This window comes from Phascolarctos cinereus, unplaced genomic scaffold (genome assembly GCF_003287225.1).
Source record: "Phascolarctos cinereus isolate Bilbo 61053 unplaced genomic scaffold, phaCin_HiC Scaffold_4;HRSCAF=312, whole genome shotgun sequence".
NCBI classification, from domain to species: domain Eukaryota; kingdom Metazoa; phylum Chordata; class Mammalia; order Diprotodontia; family Phascolarctidae; genus Phascolarctos; species Phascolarctos cinereus.
This window is the reverse complement of record NW_027555847.1, coordinates 702,286,243-702,307,304: the sequence shown is the minus strand read 5'-3', so window position 1 is coordinate 702,307,304 and position 21,062 is coordinate 702,286,243. Positions and strand designations below refer to the sequence as shown.

Here is a 21,062-nt window from a genome sequence, read left to right as displayed (position 1 = left end):
CCAGCTCTGCTTCTTGCAGTGTATGTGACCTGGGACACATTGCTTCCTCTCTCTGAGTCAGTCTGTAAAACGACTGTCTTCCGGGAGGTTCCTTCTTAATCCTTTCTGAATTCAGATCAGCAAGGGGGGCAAGCAGGTGCTTTACCATAAATAGCCTCCCCTTAATACTCCTCCATCTCCCGTTTCTTCCCCTGCCTCTTCCCACTCTCACGCCAGGAGCTGCACAGCCAGGTGAGTGGCGGAGGCAGGAGGGAGGGAGGTTTTCATTTGCTATACCTCCTCAGTGAGCCTGAGGGCAGGGACCCTCGGGACCAGCTCTCAAATCCAGCCCTTTGGGAGAAAAAACAGACGTTGTTCATTGAATCCTCAACTCTCTCCCTCGGCTTGGGTAGGGAGCACTCCCTCGCTTTCTCTCCCCACTCAGACTCTCCCCTTAGTCAGCTCGGGCTGTCCTCTAGTAGAGAACCAGGCTTGAGCTGAGTGTTTCTAAGTGTTTCTGTGAACAGTGAGTCACTGGGTCTTCTTTCTCAGGGCTGCATGGTGGACGACCACAAGCTAGAAGTGAAGATTTCCGAGAGGGCCATCAAGTGAGTCTCTTGCTTTCTGCCTTCCTTCCCCCGTGAAACGGGGGGGGTCTTCTTGGTTGCCCCCCAGAGCGGCCTTCTGCCCCCTCTAATATCCTCAAAGCTCAAACCTCCCAACTGGGCACATCGGCCCTTTAGAATGAAGGTGGCATTGAGTGTGTATGTCCCGAACATACGTTTCCATGATAAACTCGAGCCGTTCTGGTCCATTGCACAAATGCCTAATACACATTTATTATAATAATGGGAAACATTCTAGGGGAAATGCTCTCTAATTGCGTTGGTCTGGGCAGTGAAAATAAACAGAGGAGTGGCTGGGGGGGACAGCGCAAGAAGGAGCAATCCGTCACTGAGCTCTCACCTCAGGGAAGGTTTTCTTAGTGGGACCTGACAGTGAATGGGATGTGGGGACAATTACAGTCATGGGATCATAAGCCCAGAGGTCGAAGGGCCATCAGATGTCATCTAGGCCAAGTGCCTTCCTTTGACAGGCCAGGATACAAATATCTCATTTGATTCACACAACAGCCCTGCTAGGGAGGTGCCCTTGTTGTCCCCATTTTACAGTTGGGGAAACCGAGGCAGGCAGAGGCGAAGTGATTTGCACAGGGTTACACAGCCAGCTGGATTTGAATTCAGGTCTTCTTCCTGACTCCAGGCCAGGTGCTCTGTCCACTGAGTGGAATCCATCGTGGCGTGAAGACTGAAGGGGTGGACCTGGAGTAAATAGGTCTAACAGTGTCCTGCCACAGATCTTTAGTAAATGTGTGACTATTGGCCAGTGATTCTGTGCTTCTTCCTCCTTAAAATATGTATACTAGACAGCGTGGTGTAGGGGACAGAGAGCTGGCCTCTGGTTAAGGAGACCTGGAATCCAGTCCTGCCTGACACATCTGGGCAAATCACTTCACCCTTCGGTGCTCTGGGCAGAAATGTCTAAGGTGGCAAGTTGTAGGGAATGTGCCAACTGGCATTGGGAGAAGAGCTTTCCTCATCTGGGAGGCCCTATACCAGTGAAATCCCAGTTCTGGACTCCCCCCCCACCAAAGATAATCCCTCCTTGTAAAGCCCTTTGTAGCCCTTAAAAGGGCTCCACAGCCTCCTTCCAGGGGGCATCTGCCTGTCTGATGGACCCCAGCACTGAAAGCTGGCAGAAGTGTCCTGGGTCTTACTGGATTCCTAGAGGGAGGGCAGGAATCCTATGAGAATGTGTGCTCACTGGTGAGAGCTCAGGGGAACCTTTAGGCTGGAAGAAGACATCAGATAAGGACTTTATCAGAGAGCATTCCTGTGAAGAAAATGACTTCGGGATTTGGTGCAAATTTGTCCCTCTGCATGAGGAAGTTGGAGGTCTCAGCTGAGCCCTGCCTCTGCCACATGGCCTTCTCTGTCTGTCTGAAAATCAAGTGAGAAAAGGGATCTGGGTTAGAAGCCCAGGTTGCCTTCATGAACTCCTCAGTGTTTCTCAAGCCTTCGTGCTGATTAGAACTCATGTCTCCAAATAATTACGGGTGTCATCCAGACATCTGTGATGGGAAGACGGACACAGCGTCCTATCTCACCTGTGTAGATCCTGTTTGCCGTATGGCAAGAGGAGGGCTGGTGGACTTGCCCCTGCCTCTTGTTCCAGCCCCAGCAGTCAACAGGCAAATGAGACAGTCATCTTAACTGAACTGTCCCATTGTTGGGCACTGCCCACCTGGCTCCGGTTCCTGTGGGAGGCTGCTCCAGAGAGGTTTGGGGGTGGGGAAGGAAGTCCAAGCCCTTGTTCTGGGTGACTGAGTGGATTCCTCTTCTGCTTGGTTCACCAGGCCAGCTGTGACGTCAGCTCGGCAGAAGCAGACGGCCCGCAAGCAGAGGACATCTAAGATCTTAGTCCGGAACATCCCATTCCAGGCCAACGTGCGGGAAATCCGAGAGCTGTTCAGGTAGGGAGAAGAGCACGGCCACTCTCATCCAGCTCGTCCGAGGGGCGAGTTGGGCTGAATCATGCAACTCCCCAGTGCCATCTCCGAGTTGTGGTCCACAATTTTGGGCAGAAGGTGGCCAGTGAAACCCCAGGGTTCTAATTGGTTCTTCCCCTGCTTGGAATCCCATGAAGGTCTTTGTTAGGAATGAGCCTTCATTGGGGGTTCTCTTTGGACAGACTGGTTGGTTGGTCTCTCTGTGTAGGAGTAAAGTGCTTGTAGATTTGAGTGATCAGGCCATGGCCTCTGAGCCCTGTGATGCAGGAGGCTCTCCTTCCTTGTCTCCAGAAGGCCCCTGATCCAGTGTATGCTTCCTGGGAGGGGTCCAGCCTTCTAGAACTCATGTAGTAACACCGACTCATTTATTGGTTAATGGCCACTTATAAGGCCAGGAGGGATGGGGAAATGTGCCAGATTCACTTTTATGAGGAGAAGGGGAGGGTCCAGAGTAAGGGGCAGAGGGGATGCTGCTTGAGGTGGAGTTAGATGGCAGGGATGGGGTGGATTCCACCATGGTCTGCTGAGCAACAGCTGAAAAGTAGTGATGGTGATAGTGACGACAGTGACGTTAGCGATGATGGTGGTGGTGGTGACGGTGACAACTAGCATTTATCTGGTGACTTTGAAGTTTGCAGAGGACTTTGCATGTATCATCTCATTTGATTTGAAATTCAGCATATGTGAATCAACCACACCTATTTAATCCAGAGTTGGCTGAGATCCCCAAAGATCCAGACCGTGAAGACAAATGAAGGCTGTATCTGTGTTGGCTTCTCAGGTCCTGGCAGATAGCAGAGTCTCTCAGTGGACCAGCATGTATTGAGCACCTAAGTGCTGTGGAGTTGTGACTTCTGGCAGAGGGCTTTCAAGGCTGGGGCGCCCCTTATGGCACCCCCACAATGTACCAAGCACACTGCCCTGGTGGAGTTGATAGAAACCCAGGGGAAGCGAGTCCTCCCAAGACAGGGCTTAGAGCTGGATGTGATCTTCGAAGTCACTTAGACCTCTGGCAGAAGCCCCAAGAAGGGGTAGGAAGTGACTTGTTTAAAATCACTGCTTTTGTGAACTTGGACAAGTGCCTTAGTAAGCATTTATTGAATTCCTACTGTGCACCAGGCACTGGGCTAAGCACTGAGGATACAAAAGACAGTCCCTGCCCTCACGAAGCTCACAATCTAACTTCTGATCGTTTCATTTGAGCAAGCATTTATTAAGCACCTACAGTATGCCGGCAGCATAGTCAGGAGGACCTGGGTTCAAGTCTAGTCTCTGACACGTTCTTGCTGTGGCCAAGGCAGGTCTCCTAACATGCCCTGTGCCTCTCAAAGGCCATAATTTGTAGAACACTTAGAGATCTGCCTTCCTAGAGCGAACTTCCTCTCTCAGGGTTCTCTACACCAGTGAATTCAAAGGTCTAGACTGAAGAACTGTGCTCAGCCATGGGGGATCCAAGGGGAAGAAATGATCCCAGGCCTGCCCCAAGGAGCTTGTCTTCCATTAGACCTCTGTGGACTTCTCTTTTCCCTCGGCACAGTGAGGGGCTTGGCCTGAGTCACTAAGTGCTCCAGGATGAGGACCCAGGCTTCCTGATCCCAGCCTTGGCTTCTGTGCACTCACGGGGCTGACCCAAGTACCCGCAGAGAGGACCACATCCATGCCATGGTAGTCAGCCACCACAGTGGGTGTTTACCAAGTAGCCTTTGGGTGCGAACGCCCCGGGACGGGGGTGTCTAGGCGACATGCTAGCTTAGAGAAGATGTGGTTCCTGTCCTCCCAGAACTTCCAGTCCAAGGTGAGAAATCTGATGTTTGTTACTTCAGATAAGTCAAGGAAGACCCAGATGATAGCCCGTCTCTACCTTGATAGTTATCTTGACATAGATTTTCTTACCTGAACCTCACAATCATTCTTCCAGATAAATGCTGTATCTGCATTTTGTAGAGCAGTGAAACAACAAACGTTTATTAGGTGCCGACCGTAAATCAGACGTTGTGCCAGGCACTTGGGGTGCGGATAAAGAAGCTCAGGAACTGATTTGCCCATGGTCACACATCAGCTAGATGGTGCAGCGGATAGAGTGGAGTTAGGAAGACTTGAGTTCAAATCTGCCCTCAGATACTAGCTGTGTGACCCTGGGCAAGTCATTTTAACTTCAGTTTGCCTATCTTTCCTCATCTATAAAGTGGGGATGATAATGGTACGGACCTCCAAGAACTTTGTGAGGATAAAATGAGATTAAGATTTGCTCTTTGCAAACCTTAAAGAGAAATATAAATGCTAGCTCTTCTTATCTGCGGGAGCATTGGAATCCAGGTCTCCATTACTCTGGAGTGTGGCAGGTATATCTTAGATTTCCAAGACTCAGAGAGACTATGCTACTTCCTCACGGTCACACAGCGAGTGAATGTCGAGGCGGGATTCTGAAGCTGGATCTTCCGGAATCCTAGTCCAGCCCCTCTCTCTGCTGCATCTCCAAGGGTTAGTTACATCCAGGCATGTCAGTCCCAGGGCATACTGGCTTGTTTCCAGGTGACTCCATCATGACCTTTTGAAAGGATGTCCACTTATGAGCCTCCTGGTCAGAACGGGTGTGCAGAGATCAGCGCGTGTTACTCAGGAAATACTACCCCACCCCAAGGACAGTTTCGCTTAGTTACTAGTAGATTTCAGTGGAAAGTTAAGCAGAAACAAAAGACAGTGATGCAGAGGACCAGAGCTCTGTGTGATCCTGCTCCATGGGTTTATTTGGAGGAGAGGAGGTGCTGGTGCTCGTGCAGAGCGTCATTACACACTGTCGCACCCCGCACATTCCCTCCCATTGTGGCGGGGTTTTTTCTAGGTCATCTTCCCTCTGCCCCTGGAAACCGAAAGCCCTCCTCCCGCCTCTCCTCCTGCCTACTACCTTTTATTGTTCTCCCCGTTATTACAACTTGAAGGCAATTCCCAGCACAGAACAGCAGGGGACACTCTTAACCTTCTCTGGGAAGGAGACTTTGCTGTAGATGAACTGGCAGTCTGTGTGTTTCAGACAGTGCCACTGGTCGTTTGGCCTGGGGAGATCTCTGGGTTTTAGGGGAGCCTTCCTTGTTCCCCATTCTGCTGTAGTTTTGAGGATAGTTTTGGTATATACTTACTTAGGACGTCTGATTTTCCTACAGTTTGGAAATTTGTAGGATTTCTAAGAGACTTCCTAGTGTGATAGTCACAGCGACAACCAAGATGTTAATTACTCACCAGCATCTTGCTCCCCTTCAGAAACCAACAAATGACAGAGCCCCCCTTTGCAAATAAAAGCTCCCCAATCTTCTTGAGAATTTAGCCAACAAACCGTTGGGCCCACATGTCCTCGCAGACAATATTGGCTCTCTATCACCCGGATAGACATATTGACACGTAAAATTTTAAAATAGCATTTTTAACAGATATTGTCATGCTAAACACTCCTTACATGCCATTTATGTGGCATGAAAAATTCTTAGAATGTAAAGACCTAGCAGAAGAAATCAAAGCCAAATGGGACAGGAAGAATGCTATGCGTCATCCCCATCCTCTCTGTTCCTGCCTGCAGAGGATGGGCCTACATCCCAACACTTTAATTCAATCACAAAAGGCAGGCATTTAATTTTCCTGTAGGATAGTCCTCCAAATGTTAAACCTTTTTTAAAAGTGGAATAGCAACCAGCCCCGGGATTGTTTATATCTAAATTCTATCAAATATAAGATACGGATGTGCTGGTTCCTGGGAGAGGCACTGTGGTGTAGTGGTTAGAGCGCTGAACTGGAAGCTTCTCAGCTTCCTCGTCTGTAGCATGAGGAAATTGGTCCAGATGATCTCTCTTCCCCATCAAAGTCTAGATGCCTCTTCTAGTTCTGGATCTTTGATCTAATCCTACCTGTGTCCATGGACAGATCTTTTCATCTCTCTGTGCCTCAGTTCTCCCACCTATAAAACTAGAGGATTGCATTCATTGGCCTGCTCGAGTTCTGTGATGCTGTCAGAAAGATTCTCATAATGATAACAAAAGCAGCAGATAGCACTTGGATAAGATTCCTGACGTGCTTTCTGTCTTCTCTCATGTCACAGCAGCTCTGTGACGTGGGAGCTGGTAGCATCCACATTTTACCAAAATAGAAACTGAGACTGAGAGAAGCTGGAAATGGTAAGAGATGGTTGTCCAGGCCAACTCAGGGGAAAGCAGTGAGGTCGGTGAAGGCCTTCAATTCATGCCATCTGAGGATATGTCCAAGGACTTGGACTGAGGAGGACTTGGGGAGCGTGAAAGCTGTCTTCAGATATTTGAAAAGCTCTCCTTTGGGACGGGTCAGGTTTGTTTAGGGGGCCCCAGAGGGCAGAACCCATATTTGACCATTGGGTGAAAGTTTCTAGAGGCAGAAACCTTGCTAATGTTGGCAGTGTTGGGAAGTGGTGGGCCCCCCTCGCTGGAGGCCTCCAGCTGTGGCTAGATGAACCCTTTGTCATGTTATGGAGAGATTTCCTCTTTCTGGGAAGGGTTAGACTTAGTGACTCCAGAGGGCCTTTCCACCTGGAGTTCTGGGATTCTGTGACTTGCCCAGTGTCACAGAAACAGGATTTGAATCCGGGTTCTCCCAACTTCAGTCTGACACTTGTTTTTTTTTCAGTAGGTGGCATTTCCTTCTAAACATCTTGTCCATGTATAGATGAGGATGGAGAAGACAACATAGTATACTTAAAAGGGATGCTGGTCTTCTAGTCAGATGTTCCGGCTCTGCTATTTAATAGCTGTGTGTCAGTGAGACTCAGTTTCCTCATCTGTAAAATAAGATTGCTAATAAATGTGCTAGGGTAACTAGGTGGCATAGTGGATATAGTAGCAGTTCAAATCCAGCCCCAGACAGATACTAGCTGTGTGACCCTGGGCAAGTCACTTAACCTTGTTTGCCTCAGTTCCTCATCTGTAAAGTAAACTGGAGAAGGAAATGGCAAACTACTCCAGTATCTCTGCCAAGAAAACCCCCAAATGGGGTCACAAAGACTTGGACACAACTGAAAAACAACTGAACAACAACAACAAAAAAAACCATGCAGTTGCCTTCACAGTTTCATTATAAGGAAAATACTTCACAAATGTGGAGTGTTATTATGTGGCACTATCGGAGGGAAAGGAGTAACTTTTGGGTAGACCATGTGCTCCACTGGTATTCTTGCAGCGACCAAAATAAATAGAGAAAGACTCCCCCCTCCCCCAACTTTGGGTGGTGGACCTCCTGTGACAGCCTAATGGAAGACATGGACAAAAATCTGTTCATAAAAACGCATTAAGCACCTGCTGTTTGCAGCACTGTGCTCAGTGCTGAGTATACACTTAAAACCAAAGACAGTCCCTGCCCTCAAGGAGCTTACAATCCAATCTAAAGTCGAACAAGTACTGTTTAAACAAAACTTTTTCCCCTTTTCTTTTCTTACCAAGCCTGGCACTTAGTAGGTACTTAGTAAATGCTTGTTGACTTGACAAAGATAAGCAGGCTTGGGTGGTTTCATTTTGTGTCATTGGTGAAAATAGCCCATCCCTATAAAATCACAGATCCACAGGTGTCCTGACCCCCATCCTAAACCCATCGGCTTCGTGCTGGTTTTCCAGTAGGGGGGAACGGGTGCTGAGCCATCTACACTCTTACCCAAACCCCCTTCAGACTGATGGTGTGCATCCAGGAAGCAGATTGCGGAAGTCCGGAATGGAGTCTGTGCAGAAGGGGTTCTCTCTTCAGGTTCATAGGCTCCCTGGGCCTCATTGTTCCTGTTCTCTAACCATCAGAGTGAACCAGTCTTGCCAGTGTTCGGACAGGTGTTACAAGGCCTCAGGGACCAGGATCAAAGTGGCATACCTTTCTCAGGTGTGCTCTGCATTAGCTCTCTAGACAGTTCTTTCCCTGTTCATTTTTCTGAGCTTTCTGCCTATCCATCATCTCTCCAAAAAAAAAAGGAGCCCATGTATAGACTTTGACTTCTGAGCACATTTTAGAGATTATGGAAAATCCTTTGGTTAAGTGTCATGTTGTCCATTTAAACCAACTTTGAATGGTGATGATAATAATAGTGATAGTGATAATAATAGCTGGCATTTGTGTGGTGCTTTAAGTTTTGCAGACGGCTTTATAGATACATCATTTGATCCTCACAACAACTTTTGGAGGTAGGTACTATTATTATCCCCATTTTACAGATGAGAGAACCAAGGCAGAAAGAAGTGTCTGAGGCTAGATTTGAACTCGGGTCTTTTTTACTCTAGGCCCATTGCTCTATTGCACATCCTAGTGGCCTCATATGTGAAAAGCACTTTGCCAATGTTCATAAACTTCATAAATGTTCACTTATGTTATTAGCTTTAAGGGAAGAGATATCAGAGTGAGCGCGTGCATGTGTCTGTGTGTGTGTGTGTGTGTGTGTGTGTGTGTGTGCATGTGTGTGTGTGTGTGTGTGTGTGTGTGTGTGTGTGTGTGTGTGTATGTAGAGATAAAGAGTGCAAACTTCTCATTTCACCATCTTTGGGTAAACAGAAACAGCCCTTAGCAAAGCCAGTAGGTGTCTAAGATCTTAAATGGACCAGAAAGGAAACAAAGTCTTATCCATTTTGGTCATATGTTCTGGGATGGTTTCTTTCCTGATCCCTTGATTGTGCTAGAGAATCAGAGACTCAGGGGTCGGCAGACCACACAGCCCAAGAGCCAAGTGTGGCCTGCCTTGCCCACGGGCAGTGGCCCACCATGACCCACTGGCCGTAGTTTGCTGACCCCTGGACTAAATGAAAGCCACTGGCAATCATCTGTGGTCTGGTCCAGGCAGCAGAGGTGATCTCATGCCATTCCCATCCCTGGAAGGTTCCCATGACTTCCAAGTCATTATGCGACATCAGAGTAGGCCTTTATCAAGGGACTTCAAGTAGACGTTAAGCTCTTTGTGGTCAGGACCCTTTTCCTTTATGTCTTTATATTCCTTGCCCCTGGCTCAGGGCTTTTGTACTTAAGATATGCTTGTTGGATTGAACTGAATTCTTCTTAGCATAGCTGAATTCAAATCTTGGCCCTGACATTTATTGGTCCTGACCTTGAAGGTTTTTTCCTGCCCCAATGAAAGGCTTCACACTGTGGAAAAGAAGTGTCTGCTCCTAGCTCTCGATTTCCATGAATTTTTTCCAGCAGCTTTTACCTAATGTGCATACAAGCCACAGAAAATGAGACTTAGCGACTTTCTTTCTTTTATCAAAAATTAATATATTTTTTCAAATTAAATTTATTTATTTTTACTATTCATTGTTTTTTAATTTTAAGTTCCACTTTCTCTCCCTCCCACCTGCCTCTCCCCCACCCCTCGAGAAAGCAAGCAGAATGGTGCCCATCACTCAGGTGAAGTCAGCTTAGCTGCTTTCTAACCCATTTTCTTCCCATTTCTTACAGTCCCAGCCAATCCAGTTCATTAAGCCTCCTTATATAAGGCACCAAGGACAGAGAAAACAAAAAGGGGTCTCTTCCCTCCAAAAGTTTCGATTTTACTGAGGTCAGGGTGCAGCCTGCCAACCAAGATGTATCAGAATTTGAACAAGAAGATACTAGGGAACTAGGAGGTTGGGAAGGGCTTCCTGTAGGAGGTGGCCCAGGAGCTGAGCTGCAAAGGAAGCAGTATTCTAAAGAGTGGCAGTGAGGAAGAGAGTGCATCCCATGCCTGGGAGTTAGCCTGATAAATGTGTGTAGATGGGGATGGAGTCCTGAAAGCCCCTTATCTCTGCCCTCTCTTGATTATTTCCACTTTATCTTGTGTGTAGCTTGTTTCTTCACAGATATTTACATGTTGTCTCCCCTATTAGACTGTGAGCTCCCCAAGGGCAGGGACTGGCTTTTGCCTTTTTTTGGTATTCCCACTGCTTAGCCCAGTGCCTGGCACATAGTAGGTGCTTAATAAATGTTTATTGACTGACTGAGCAGCAAGCTGGCCAGTCTGGCTGGCACGCATGGAGGAGAGTAATTAGTCAAGCGTTGACTAGACTTGGCCTTCTGGTGTTTGATATAAACACACAATGCTGCTGTTGTTTTACTGGGTAAAGAAGAGAGTGAGAGACTCAGGTCAGTTCCTGTACTTTCATTTTGAGTACTGTATAGAACATGGAGAGTGTCCTCTGGGGATATCTTGTGGGTAGGTGTTCAGGGCTGAAGTTCAACTCTTTTTCCAAATAGTAAACAACTTTCCATCTGTTATGCCTAGGAAAGGTGAACACCACTGGTTGGTCAGTTCGTTGGACACCTTTGATGACTGAATGGGCTCCATTGATGGGTCCTAGATTGATCCTTGCATTGGGGAATTTGGGATTATCTGGCCATGTTCTACTGGGCATCTTTTGCTCTCCCTTAAAGGCGAGCACCATGGCTTTGCTATGGGAAGAAGCTTAAATCAAATTATATCCTTCCCTTCTTGGAAGGATTTTCAATGTCTGTGTGTAACGACTTCATTTATCTCCCTCTGCCAGAAGGGGGGCTGCATTTGGCTAAGGCGATCCCTGCCTGTGTGTCTCTATTCTCACATTTTGTATGGTTTTTTCCCTTGACCCAACACCTAATGGAAAGCCCAGAGACGTGGGTTCTTTCTTGCCCACTGACTGACTTTGTGATTTTAACCAATTTCTTTAACTTCTCTGGGCCTGTATCTCCAGGATAACGGCCCTCTGAGGTTCCTTCCAGCTCGGAGTCTTGATCCTCTGATAATATACGTGATAGTGCATCAACAGAATGAAAAGCCTTGTTCCAACGTGTGTGTGTGTGTGTGTGTGTGTGTGTGTGTGTGTATAAAAGTGTGTGCATATATAGATTTGTATATGTAGATATATATTTACCAAAGGAACTGGTGTCTGTATACGTATGTGTATGTGTATGTAGATAAATTAGATAGATCCTCCCTGTCACTATTCTTGTTACGATGGCCCACTTCCCATTTCGGGCCTCACAGAATGAGTAATATCTTGGCACCTTTCTTCTTTTTTCTGGGAGCATTGGACTGGTCCTCAGCCTTCCTGTTCCCATGACTGTCACCATCGTTCCCGGATGGGTGAATCCTTAGTATTCTCCAGGGTCTTAGGTGACCCTCCAACCACCATTCATGTCATTTGTCTTCTTCCCCTCAAAACAAACAAACAGACAACCTGTTCTGACTCAGATGGCCCCAGATCATTCCACATTCATGCTGTTACCTTCAGGATTGGGGATTGCTTTTCAGACTGTGAAACTCACAAAATAGAGGCATCCACTGTTTTGGGGTTTGTTTCTAGGTAAAGAGAAACCAATGTAAATTTGTTTTGTTCTCTGTGGTTAACCTGTAGCCCCTCAGCCTCCCGTAGACTTCCTGGTGTGTGGGTGCCTCCCCCCCAACTAGAAAAAGGTCCATGATGATCAGTGAAGTGGGGAGAAGCAGACGGTGTTTTAGAATGTCTCTGTGACAGATAATTACATGTTTTTCTTCTTTTCATGGCATGGTTGTTTCAGATTTTTCTTCCTTATAGGTGTGAACCACCTGCTAGGGGTGTGAATGACAGAGTTCACAACAGGTGGCTGAAAGCCTTAATTAAGAGGCTTACATTCTGCTTCTAGTAGTCTCACCTGTACTCTCCCTGCCCTCTCTCTTCTTCCCTTTCCTTCCTTCCTGTCCTCCCTTTCTGTCCTTCTCTTGCCTACCTTTTCTCCCCTCTTCCCTATCCTTTTCCCTCTATCCCTCCCTCTTTTCTATTTTCCCTCTTCCCCTTTTATCCCCTTCCCCTTTTCATCCTTCCCTTTTCATTCCTTCCTTTTCTCTTTTTTCCCTTTTCTCTCTTCCCTTTCTCTCTTTTGTCTCTTCCATTCTCTTCTCCTTTCCTTCACTCCTTCCCTCTCTTTACTCCTCATATGAGTTCCCTTTCTTCCTCCTCTTCTTTCCCTCCTCCTTCCTTCCTTTCTCCCTTCCATCATTTTTCCTGTCTATCCCTTCCGTCCTCACTTCCATTCCTCCCTTCACTCTTTGCCTCCTTCCTTTCCTTTTTCCTCTTCTCCCTACCTTTCCCTCTTCCCTTTCTTCCTTCCTTTTGTTTTGGCTCTCCCCTTTCCTTCCTTGTCTCCTTCCTTTTCTTTTTCCCTTTCTCCCTAAACCATCTCCTCTGCTCTTTGTTTTCTGTAGTAGTGACCTAGGGCCAAGTTCCCTCTCCTTCCAGGTCCGCAGCTTGTCCTCCACCTAGGGATTATCTTCGACCGTACAGTAGTTTTTCCAGCAGCCTCTTAAACCTTTGGTCTGTCTTGTTCGAGGGACTTGGAAGGTCAGTGCATCCTGCGGATCTGTATTTGGTGCTTAGATAAGTGGGCCAGGTTGTCTTCTGAAGAGCTGTTCCTTGGGCCAGCTGTGCCTGGCACTGTCATGCCGTGGTGGAGATAGAACCGGAGCAGTCGATGCTTGTCTGTGCAGCCCTCTGAGGATGGATCATGTTTGTGTGCTTGTGCATCGTGGGAACCTTGAGAGTGACCACTCCAAGTGCCAAAAGGAATTGGTGTCAGAAGGGCTGTTGTTTTATGAGGGAGACAGAGAAAGAAGGGGAGGGGAGAGAGAAGAGAAAAGGAGAAGTGGGGAGAAAGAGAGGAAGAGAGAGTAGGGGGAGGGAGAAACACAGAGAGACTGATTCCAGGCTCAGACAGAGTCATTACTAGGTTGAGGTGAGGCCCAGGGCCTGTTCTAGGAAAATAGATGGCCTGGAAACAATAATATTCTGTGTCAGATCCTCCCTCTGCCATTTATTCCTTATGTGACTTTTGAGTCACTTCCTAGGCCCCCGTTTTCTCATGTGTAAAGGGAGGGATTGAACTAGCCCATAACATCCAAGAATTTTAGGGTAGGAGTGGCCCTGGAGCCCAACCCACACCTGAACAAGAATCCGCAGCACCACTTACCTGACCTGTGCTCGTCAGAGTTCCGCACCTCCTCAAGCAGAGGTGTGGTTGCTGCTGCTGCCGCTACTCCTCTTGTTCTAAGAGCACAGTTAGAAAATCTTTCCTTCTGTCAAGCTTACATGTGCCACTTTGACCCTTCTTCCCAGTGCGTCTGGTTCTGGATCGTGGGGACAAACAGTCCAGTCTTTCTTCCACGCAGCATTCCTTCAGATGAGAACTTCCATGTCATGGAGTCTTTCTTTTTCAAGTTAAACATCCTCTATTCTTTTAACCAGTCTAGATCTCAAGCCTCTTCCCTGTCCTACCTGCTCTCCTTTGGACCTTCTCTTCATCAGTGTCCTTTCTGAAAATGAGGTGCCCAGAACTCAGCCTGACTGAACGCTCTGGTATGTTCTGACCAAAGCAGAGGACAGTGTGGCTAAGGACTCATCTCCCTGGTCTTGGACGTCCACCTCTCAATGCACCCCAAGGATGAGTGCATTCATTCTCCTAGATGCCATATCAGGCTTTTAGATTGAGCTTAGAGCTCACTGAAACCCCCCAGATCTTTTTCAAATCTACAGTTGCCATCTTCTACTAAGGAGGTTGATTTTTCTAACCCAACGTGACCTTTGCCTCCCTATTAAATTTCACCTCAGTGGATTTGGCCACATTTGTTTGTCCCCGATGTTCTAGTTTGTGAAGAGCTTTTAAAATCCCAGCTCTGTTATCCTGTGTTAGCTGACCCTCCCATTCTGGTGTCATCTGCCTATCTGATAAACAGGCTGTCTGTGATCATTGGCAGAAGTGTTGGCCAGCACAAGATTGAGCTCAGATTCCTGGGACCCTGCTCTAGAGACCTTCCAAATGGACATTAATGGCTCTTCTTTGCATCCGCCCATTAAACCAATTCTAATTCTACCTAATTGCACTATTATCTAGGCCGACATCTCTCTGTCTTTTCCACAAGAATAGCCAAGAAGCTTGTTCACATGATTTGTTAAAACCTAAATGGAGCATATCTACAGCATTCGGTCTAGTCTATGATTCTATTAATCCTGTCAAGAAAAGGAAATGTTATTAGCCCAGCTTGCCCTGGGTGCTGCCACACTGGTTCTTTGTGATCACTACTTCCATTTCTAAATGTTCACTAACCATCCCTTTAATAATATGTTGGAAAATTTTGCCAGTAATTAAGTCAAGCTCACTCACTGACCATAGTTTTTATACTCCATTCTCTTCCCTTTTGAAAAATTGGAATATTCACCTTTTTTAATCTGTCTCTTGTTGATGACTTCTTGAGACCTTCCCTTGTCCAAAGCTGTGATCCTGTAATCTCAATCTGCTCCATCCTATGGATAATTCTGGTTCACTCTTCAAGAGTGAGTATTGCATAGTGGAAGTAATTGCTAGAGAGTTTCAGCCAATTATTAGTTGTGAGACACAGCCAATTATTAGGCCTCCATTCCCTCACCTCTAAATGAGGGGGTTGGACTTGAGGTCCTGAGTTGTTGAGATTCGTTTGGCTCAGTCTTTTGATAATTGTGTTCATCCTGTAATTATTCCTTTGTGGGATGGAGCCAAAGCACTGGAGCAGCCAGCTGAGGCAGCCATGTTTCTTTTCAGACGGTAGGAGGTTGGAAGGGTTCCTGCACATCTGCCATGATCAGAAGTCAGTCACTTTGGGCTCCGCCCAGTGTCCTGGAGGCCTTCCTCCTTTCTTGCTATCCCTTGCACCTATCACCCATCACTCATTTCTGACCATCCCTTGCTATCATACATTTCCTTAATGAAGTCTTCTTTGACGTCCCTCATTGGTTCTGTGATGCAGCAGCTCATGCCCGCCATGTTCCTTTCCATCATTCTCTCCATGATACACATTTTTTCAGTTCTCTGAGACCTTAGTGTTCCATGTCTTGATGCCATCCAGCAGTACTGCCAGAATGTTGATATTAAGGAGATAAGAGCCTTTGTTTCCAGAAGCTTGAGGTCCTTTGAAATTTACAGAAGGCAGTTTAGTCCACTCTTAATAATGATGATGATAACGATAACTAATATTTATGTAATGCTTACTGTGTGCCAAGCTTTATTATCATTTGATCCTCAAAACAACCCTGGGAACTGGGTGTTACCCCATTTTACACATGAGGAAATAGAGGCAGATAGGTGAAGCAACTTCCCCAGGGTCACATAGCTAGTTAAGTGTTTGAGGCTGGATTTGAACTCAGGTCTTCCTGACTTTAGGCCCATTGCTCTATCCACTGCACCGACTGTAATTATTAGTTATAATCAGTATAAAATGTAAAATTTGTTTTTATTCTTGTCTTCCATGGCTCCCTTTTAGATTTCTTTGGACTCTTATGTTTGCATTTTAGAGTTTCTACTTAGCTCTGCACACTTGATCAGAAATCCTTTGAAAATCCTCTGTTACATCAATTATACATTTTCCCCCTGTAGGATTATACTCAGCTTTGCAGGCCAGGTAGGTGGTGTGACCCTGGAACAAGTCACTTAACCCTATTTGCCTCAGTTTCCTCATCTGTCAAATGAGCTGGAAAAAGGAATGGCTAACCATTCCAGTAGCTCTTCCAAGAAAACCCCAAATGGGGCCACAAAGAGCCAGACACATCTGGCATGACTGAACAACAGCAGCAATAGCATTGTAGGTTAAGTTGTTCTTGGTTGCAAGCCTGTATCCTTTGCCTTTGGGAATATTATATTCCAAGATCTCCTCTTGCAAAGCAGTAGCAGCTGCCAGGTCTTGTGTGATTCTGACTGTGTATCCTTGGATACTTGACCTGCTTCTTTCTGGATGCCTTCAATTTTGTTTTGATTTTTTTTTTTCCCTTTGTCCTGGAACCTCCAGATTGTGACTGTCATTCCTATGAGTTTCTATCTGGGGATTTCTTTCAGGAAGGGATCAGTGGAACCTTTTCCATCTTTACTTTGCTTTCTAGTTCTAATAGATCTGGGGGCTTTCATTTGTTCTTGAAATACAATGGTTAGAATTTCTTTTTCAATCATGATCTTTGGAGGGCCTAATCATTTTTAAATTATCTCTCTGTGACCTATTTTTCAGTCATTTGGTTTCAATCAGGTAGCTTAACATTTTCTTCTTTTTTTTTTTTTCCTTTTTAGGCAATTGGGGTTAAGTGACTTGCCCAGGGCCACACAGCTAGTAAGCGTCAAGTAGTTTGGTCTGAGGCCGCATTTGAACTCAGGTCCTCCTGACTGCAGGGCCAGTGGTCTATCCACTGTGCTACCCAGCTGCCCCCTTTTTTTTTTTCCCCAATCATTTGATTTTGTTTTAATAGTTCTTGGCTGTCTTATGGAGTTATTGATTTTTGTTTGCTGTATTTAGTTTACAGGAAATCTTTTCATTGGATAAGGTATACCTCTTTCTCTTCTAAGCAGTTTTTTTTCTCTTACAATTCTTTCCCCAAGAGCTTTTTTGGTCTTCGGCTTCATTTTTTTTTATAGGTATTTACAAAGCTTTTATAGAAACTTCTTTTTTCCTTTGAGTCTTGGCTTGCGTTTGTCTACTGCAAGTTCCAACTTGGGTTACTCTCTCCTTCTCTTGGGGAATGTCTAGATTTGCAACACTTTTTTAAGTAAGTTTTTATCTTGTTTCTTACATCATCATCATTAACCCATGTATCCTTCCCCATCCCTTTCCCAGTCAGCCATCTCATTTAGCAAATACTATTTAATTTGCATTAATTTACTGATACTGGTTGAGGGAAGTAGGTGGCAGAGTACCAGGCTTGGAGTCAGGAAGACCTGAATTCAAATCCAACCTCAGGCACTTACTGAGCTGTGTGACTCTGGACAAGTCACTTAATCCTGTTTGCCTCAGTATCCTCATCTGTCAAATGAGCTGGAGAAGGAAATGGCAAACCATTCCAGTATCTTTGCTAAGAAAATCCCACACGATTCACGAAGAGTCGGACACAACTAAACAACGATATTGATACTGGTTGGTGTCTTCATTGATTTAATTCTCTCTCTAGCTTTGGTTCCAAAAATTGAACCTTTGGTCCAGGGCCAGGCTTTGCCCTGTGTTGTGCTATCAGATGGAGTACTTGGCTTTTTTTAGATTTGGGATGGAAGGAGTCACTTATTGTAATTCTTTTGCTGGATATCTCGGCCATTATTTGGTCTGTTGCGAATTTCAGATTTGTGGAGGAGCCTGGCATTCTGTTTCTGTTCAGGCCACCATCTTGGCTGGAAGTCTGGAATGAGGATTTGAACCCAAGTCCTCTGGCTCCCCTGAGGATGAGCCTTGTACCACAAGCTTCCTGTTGAGCTCCTGAGATCCCATCTCCTTAGCGTCCTCTGTCCTGACCAATGAAAAGAGCTGGAGTGCTTATTGCTTGACCCTCAGGGGAACAGCACTCTTTTACTTGATCTTGACACAGATATTAAACAGCCACCCCTCCTCATGGAGAACTCCTCTCTCAGTTATCAACAAGACAGTCACCAGATTGAGGGCTCTTTTAATAATTAGCACAATATCATAATAATAGCATTTATCCAAAGGACTTTATATCTTGCAAAGCAGTTTATTAATAATGTTTCATTTTATTCTCACAACACTCTAGGAATTATCATCCCCACTTTACAGACAAGGAAGCTGAGGCAAATGGCAGTTAAGCAGCTTGCCCAGGGTCACACACAGTCTGAAGCTAGATTTGAACTCCGAGTCCTTCCTGACTCAAGGAAGCATCCTACAGTGGTTTGTGCTAGGGGATAGGGGCTAGCGGGAGCTAGTAGGAAGGCTGAGACTGGTCTGGTACATAGCAAGAGGATTGAAAGTGCAGAGCTGTTCAATTGCTTATAAACATTTATTGTTCTTTGTAAGTCACTGAGTGGGACAGACAGTGTTGCAGTGACTCAGAGGAATGTGGACTCTTAACAGTAGGTTTTTTATTTCATTTTAGTTTTTTCTAGTATTTATCTGGGCCTTTCAGGTTTTGCAGAGTAGTTGACAAATATTATCTTGCTTGATCTTCACAATAACTTTGGGAGGTAGGTGTTATTATTACCCCATTTTACAGATGGGGGAACTGAGCCAGAGATTAAGTGACTTGCCCAGGGTCACACAGCTAGTAAATATCTGTAGGATCTCAATTCAGATCTTCTTGACTCTAGGTCCAGCACTCTATCCACTGTGCGAACTGGTTGCCTAATTCCTCCCCTATTGGTCAGAAAAGACCGCTGACTTTGGAGTCCGAAGTCCTGAGTTCAGAGCCCCCCATTCTGCTTCTTACTCCTTTAGGCCTTATTATCCTCTGTAGAAGTGAGAGAGTTGGAGTAGTTCCCAACTCTTAAAAACTCTTTGGTAGTCTGGTAAAACCTGTTGACCCCTACTCAGAATAAAGTTTTTAAATACGTGAAATACAAATACATAGGATTATGAAGAAAACCAATTATGTTGAAATACAGTTATCAGCATACCCATTTTTATGGACCCCTGGTTCAGAACCCCTGAACTAGGTGATTTCTGAGGCCCCTTCCACTTCCACATTTCATGAACCCCAAACAGTCAAGGAAGGCTTCCCAGGGAAGATGCTGTGCCCCAGGATGAGTGGGGCTGCATGGGAAGTCAGGGGTCAGCAAGGTGAACATGAGCCCTAAAGTATGGGCAGGGGGACCTCCCTCCCCTGAATTGGTCTTCTGGTCATTGGGACTGAGGACCCTCCCTGGCTAGCAGGCAGTGTCTAAGAATGGTATTCAGGAAAACCAAGTGGTCTCTTTGGGAAGATTCAGAGTTGGAAATTGGTCCCTCGTATTGGCTAGGATTTCACTGTAGCATTGGCTGGTTCCAGCCTCCATGTTTGAGGAAGATGATTGATTGACAAGCTGGGGGGCATCCAGAGTCAGGCAGCCAGGATGGGGAAGGCTTAGAAGATCTGGTTAGGCAAGAATCTCAAGCCAGCCACCTTGGATGGAGGAACTGAATGGATTTGGCTCAAAGCACATACTGAGAATTTCTGGGTTTGTTTTCCATCCTGCCTGGACCTGCTGCTATCATGAGAAACTGGAGTCCCGGATTCTAGTCCAAACTTGACTGCTCTCTCTCTCTGGGAGACCTGGAGAAACCATTTATCTGAATTCATAGCACTTTGTTCTTCCCTCATCTTACTGTCTGATTTGTGTGTGTGTGTGTCTGTGTGTCTGTGTGTTCTCCTACAGGATTGTAAGCACCTCAGGGGAATAATAATAGCCAGCATTATATAACACTTTAATAATAATCATAGCCAGCATTATGTAGCACTTTAATAATAATCATAGGGGGGAAGCTAGGTGGCACAGTGGATAGATCACCGGCCCTGGAGTCAGGAGACCTGAGTTCAAATCCGGCCTTAGACACTTAACACTTACTAGCTGTGTGGCCCTGGGCAGGTCATTTAACCCCAATTGCCTAGCCAAAAATAATAATAATCATAGGCAGCATTATATGGCACTTTAAGGTTTTTTGCAAAGTGCTCTGTAGATTTGGTCATCACGACAAGGGGAGGGACTTGTGCCTTATTAATGTTTGTCTGCTCTAATGATGAGTACAGTGCATTCTACCCAGTCCCTAAATGAATGAATGAACCTCTCTCTGAAGCTCAGTATGCACAGTTGTCAAAGCGAAGGGGGGAAAAGGTCAGTCAAGCATTTATAAGCACCTACTATGTGGCAGGCACACTGTGCTAAGTGCTAGGGATACAAAGAAAGGCAAAAACAGCTCCTGTCCCCAAGGAGCCCACCTTCCAAGGGGGGAGATAATGTATGCATAACTGGGCATTTCTAAGGTAGATCCAGCTCTGATTGTCTGTGATTCCTCGATTTCCTGTTTCCAGATGCAGAGCGTGATGTGTCTGGGCTTCTCCTGGAGAGCTCTCCCATTGCCCTTCCATGTTAATGGAGGTTAATAAATAGTCTTCCTAATGCACAGTTCTGACCCAGTCCTTCCCCTGCTAGTCTTCAGGGGCTGCTTGTCATCCTTAGGATACAATCAGAACTTGGTCTTTCACATCGAGGCTTTCACGCTGGGACCCTCGCCAGCCTTCCAGACTTGGCCCATTCTCCTTCGCAGCCTGGATGGCCTCCTTTCCTCCTCCTTCCTCCCCCTCCTCCTCTTAGCATCCTTAGATTTTCTCAAGCCCCTGCCCAAGGACCACAAGCCCTCCCTCATCTCCCTTGTTGTTACTTCTCCCCCCTCTCAAGTTATTCTGTACTTACTCATCCACGTACATTCCCCAAGTTGTTGTTATCGCCTGCCTTCAAGGCAAGAATGGATTTTCTTTTTATCTTTCCATCCACAGTGCCAGGCACATAGGAAATGTCTGTTGAGTTGAGTTGAATTGGAGGAAAGGAAGGAAGGAAGAAAAGGAGAGAACCTGATCCAAGTCAAGGAAAGCTTTGAGGTCCCCCTGAGCTAATGTGGCTAAGCATTCAAAGGCCTCAAGTTAGTGCTAACGAGGAAACTTAATTGGCTTTTAACCCTTCCAGATCCAAAGGTAACCCCCCCCCCCCGCCCGGTTGTTTTTCTTGCCTTACAGAGCATTCAGATGTTCTTCTTTCTCTGTCAAGTCATTGTATGTGGCCATGG

The 21,062-nt window shown here is 46.1% G+C and overlaps 1 protein-coding gene across 5 annotated transcripts in view; it reads left to right on the top strand.

The window, feature by feature from the left end:
• Window positions 1–21,062, top strand: part of RBM19 (RNA binding motif protein 19) — a 192,420-nt gene that overhangs the window by 50,860 nt on the left and 120,498 nt on the right. For all 5 annotated transcript variants that reach the window (XM_020978046.2, XM_020978043.2, XM_020978045.2 and 2 more), the window contains exons 20-21: window positions 532–587; window positions 2,396–2,512. In XM_020978046.2, the coding sequence (XP_020833705.1) occupies window positions 532–587; window positions 2,396–2,512 (173 nt within the window). The remainder of the gene's footprint in view (window positions 1–531; window positions 588–2,395; window positions 2,513–21,062) is intronic.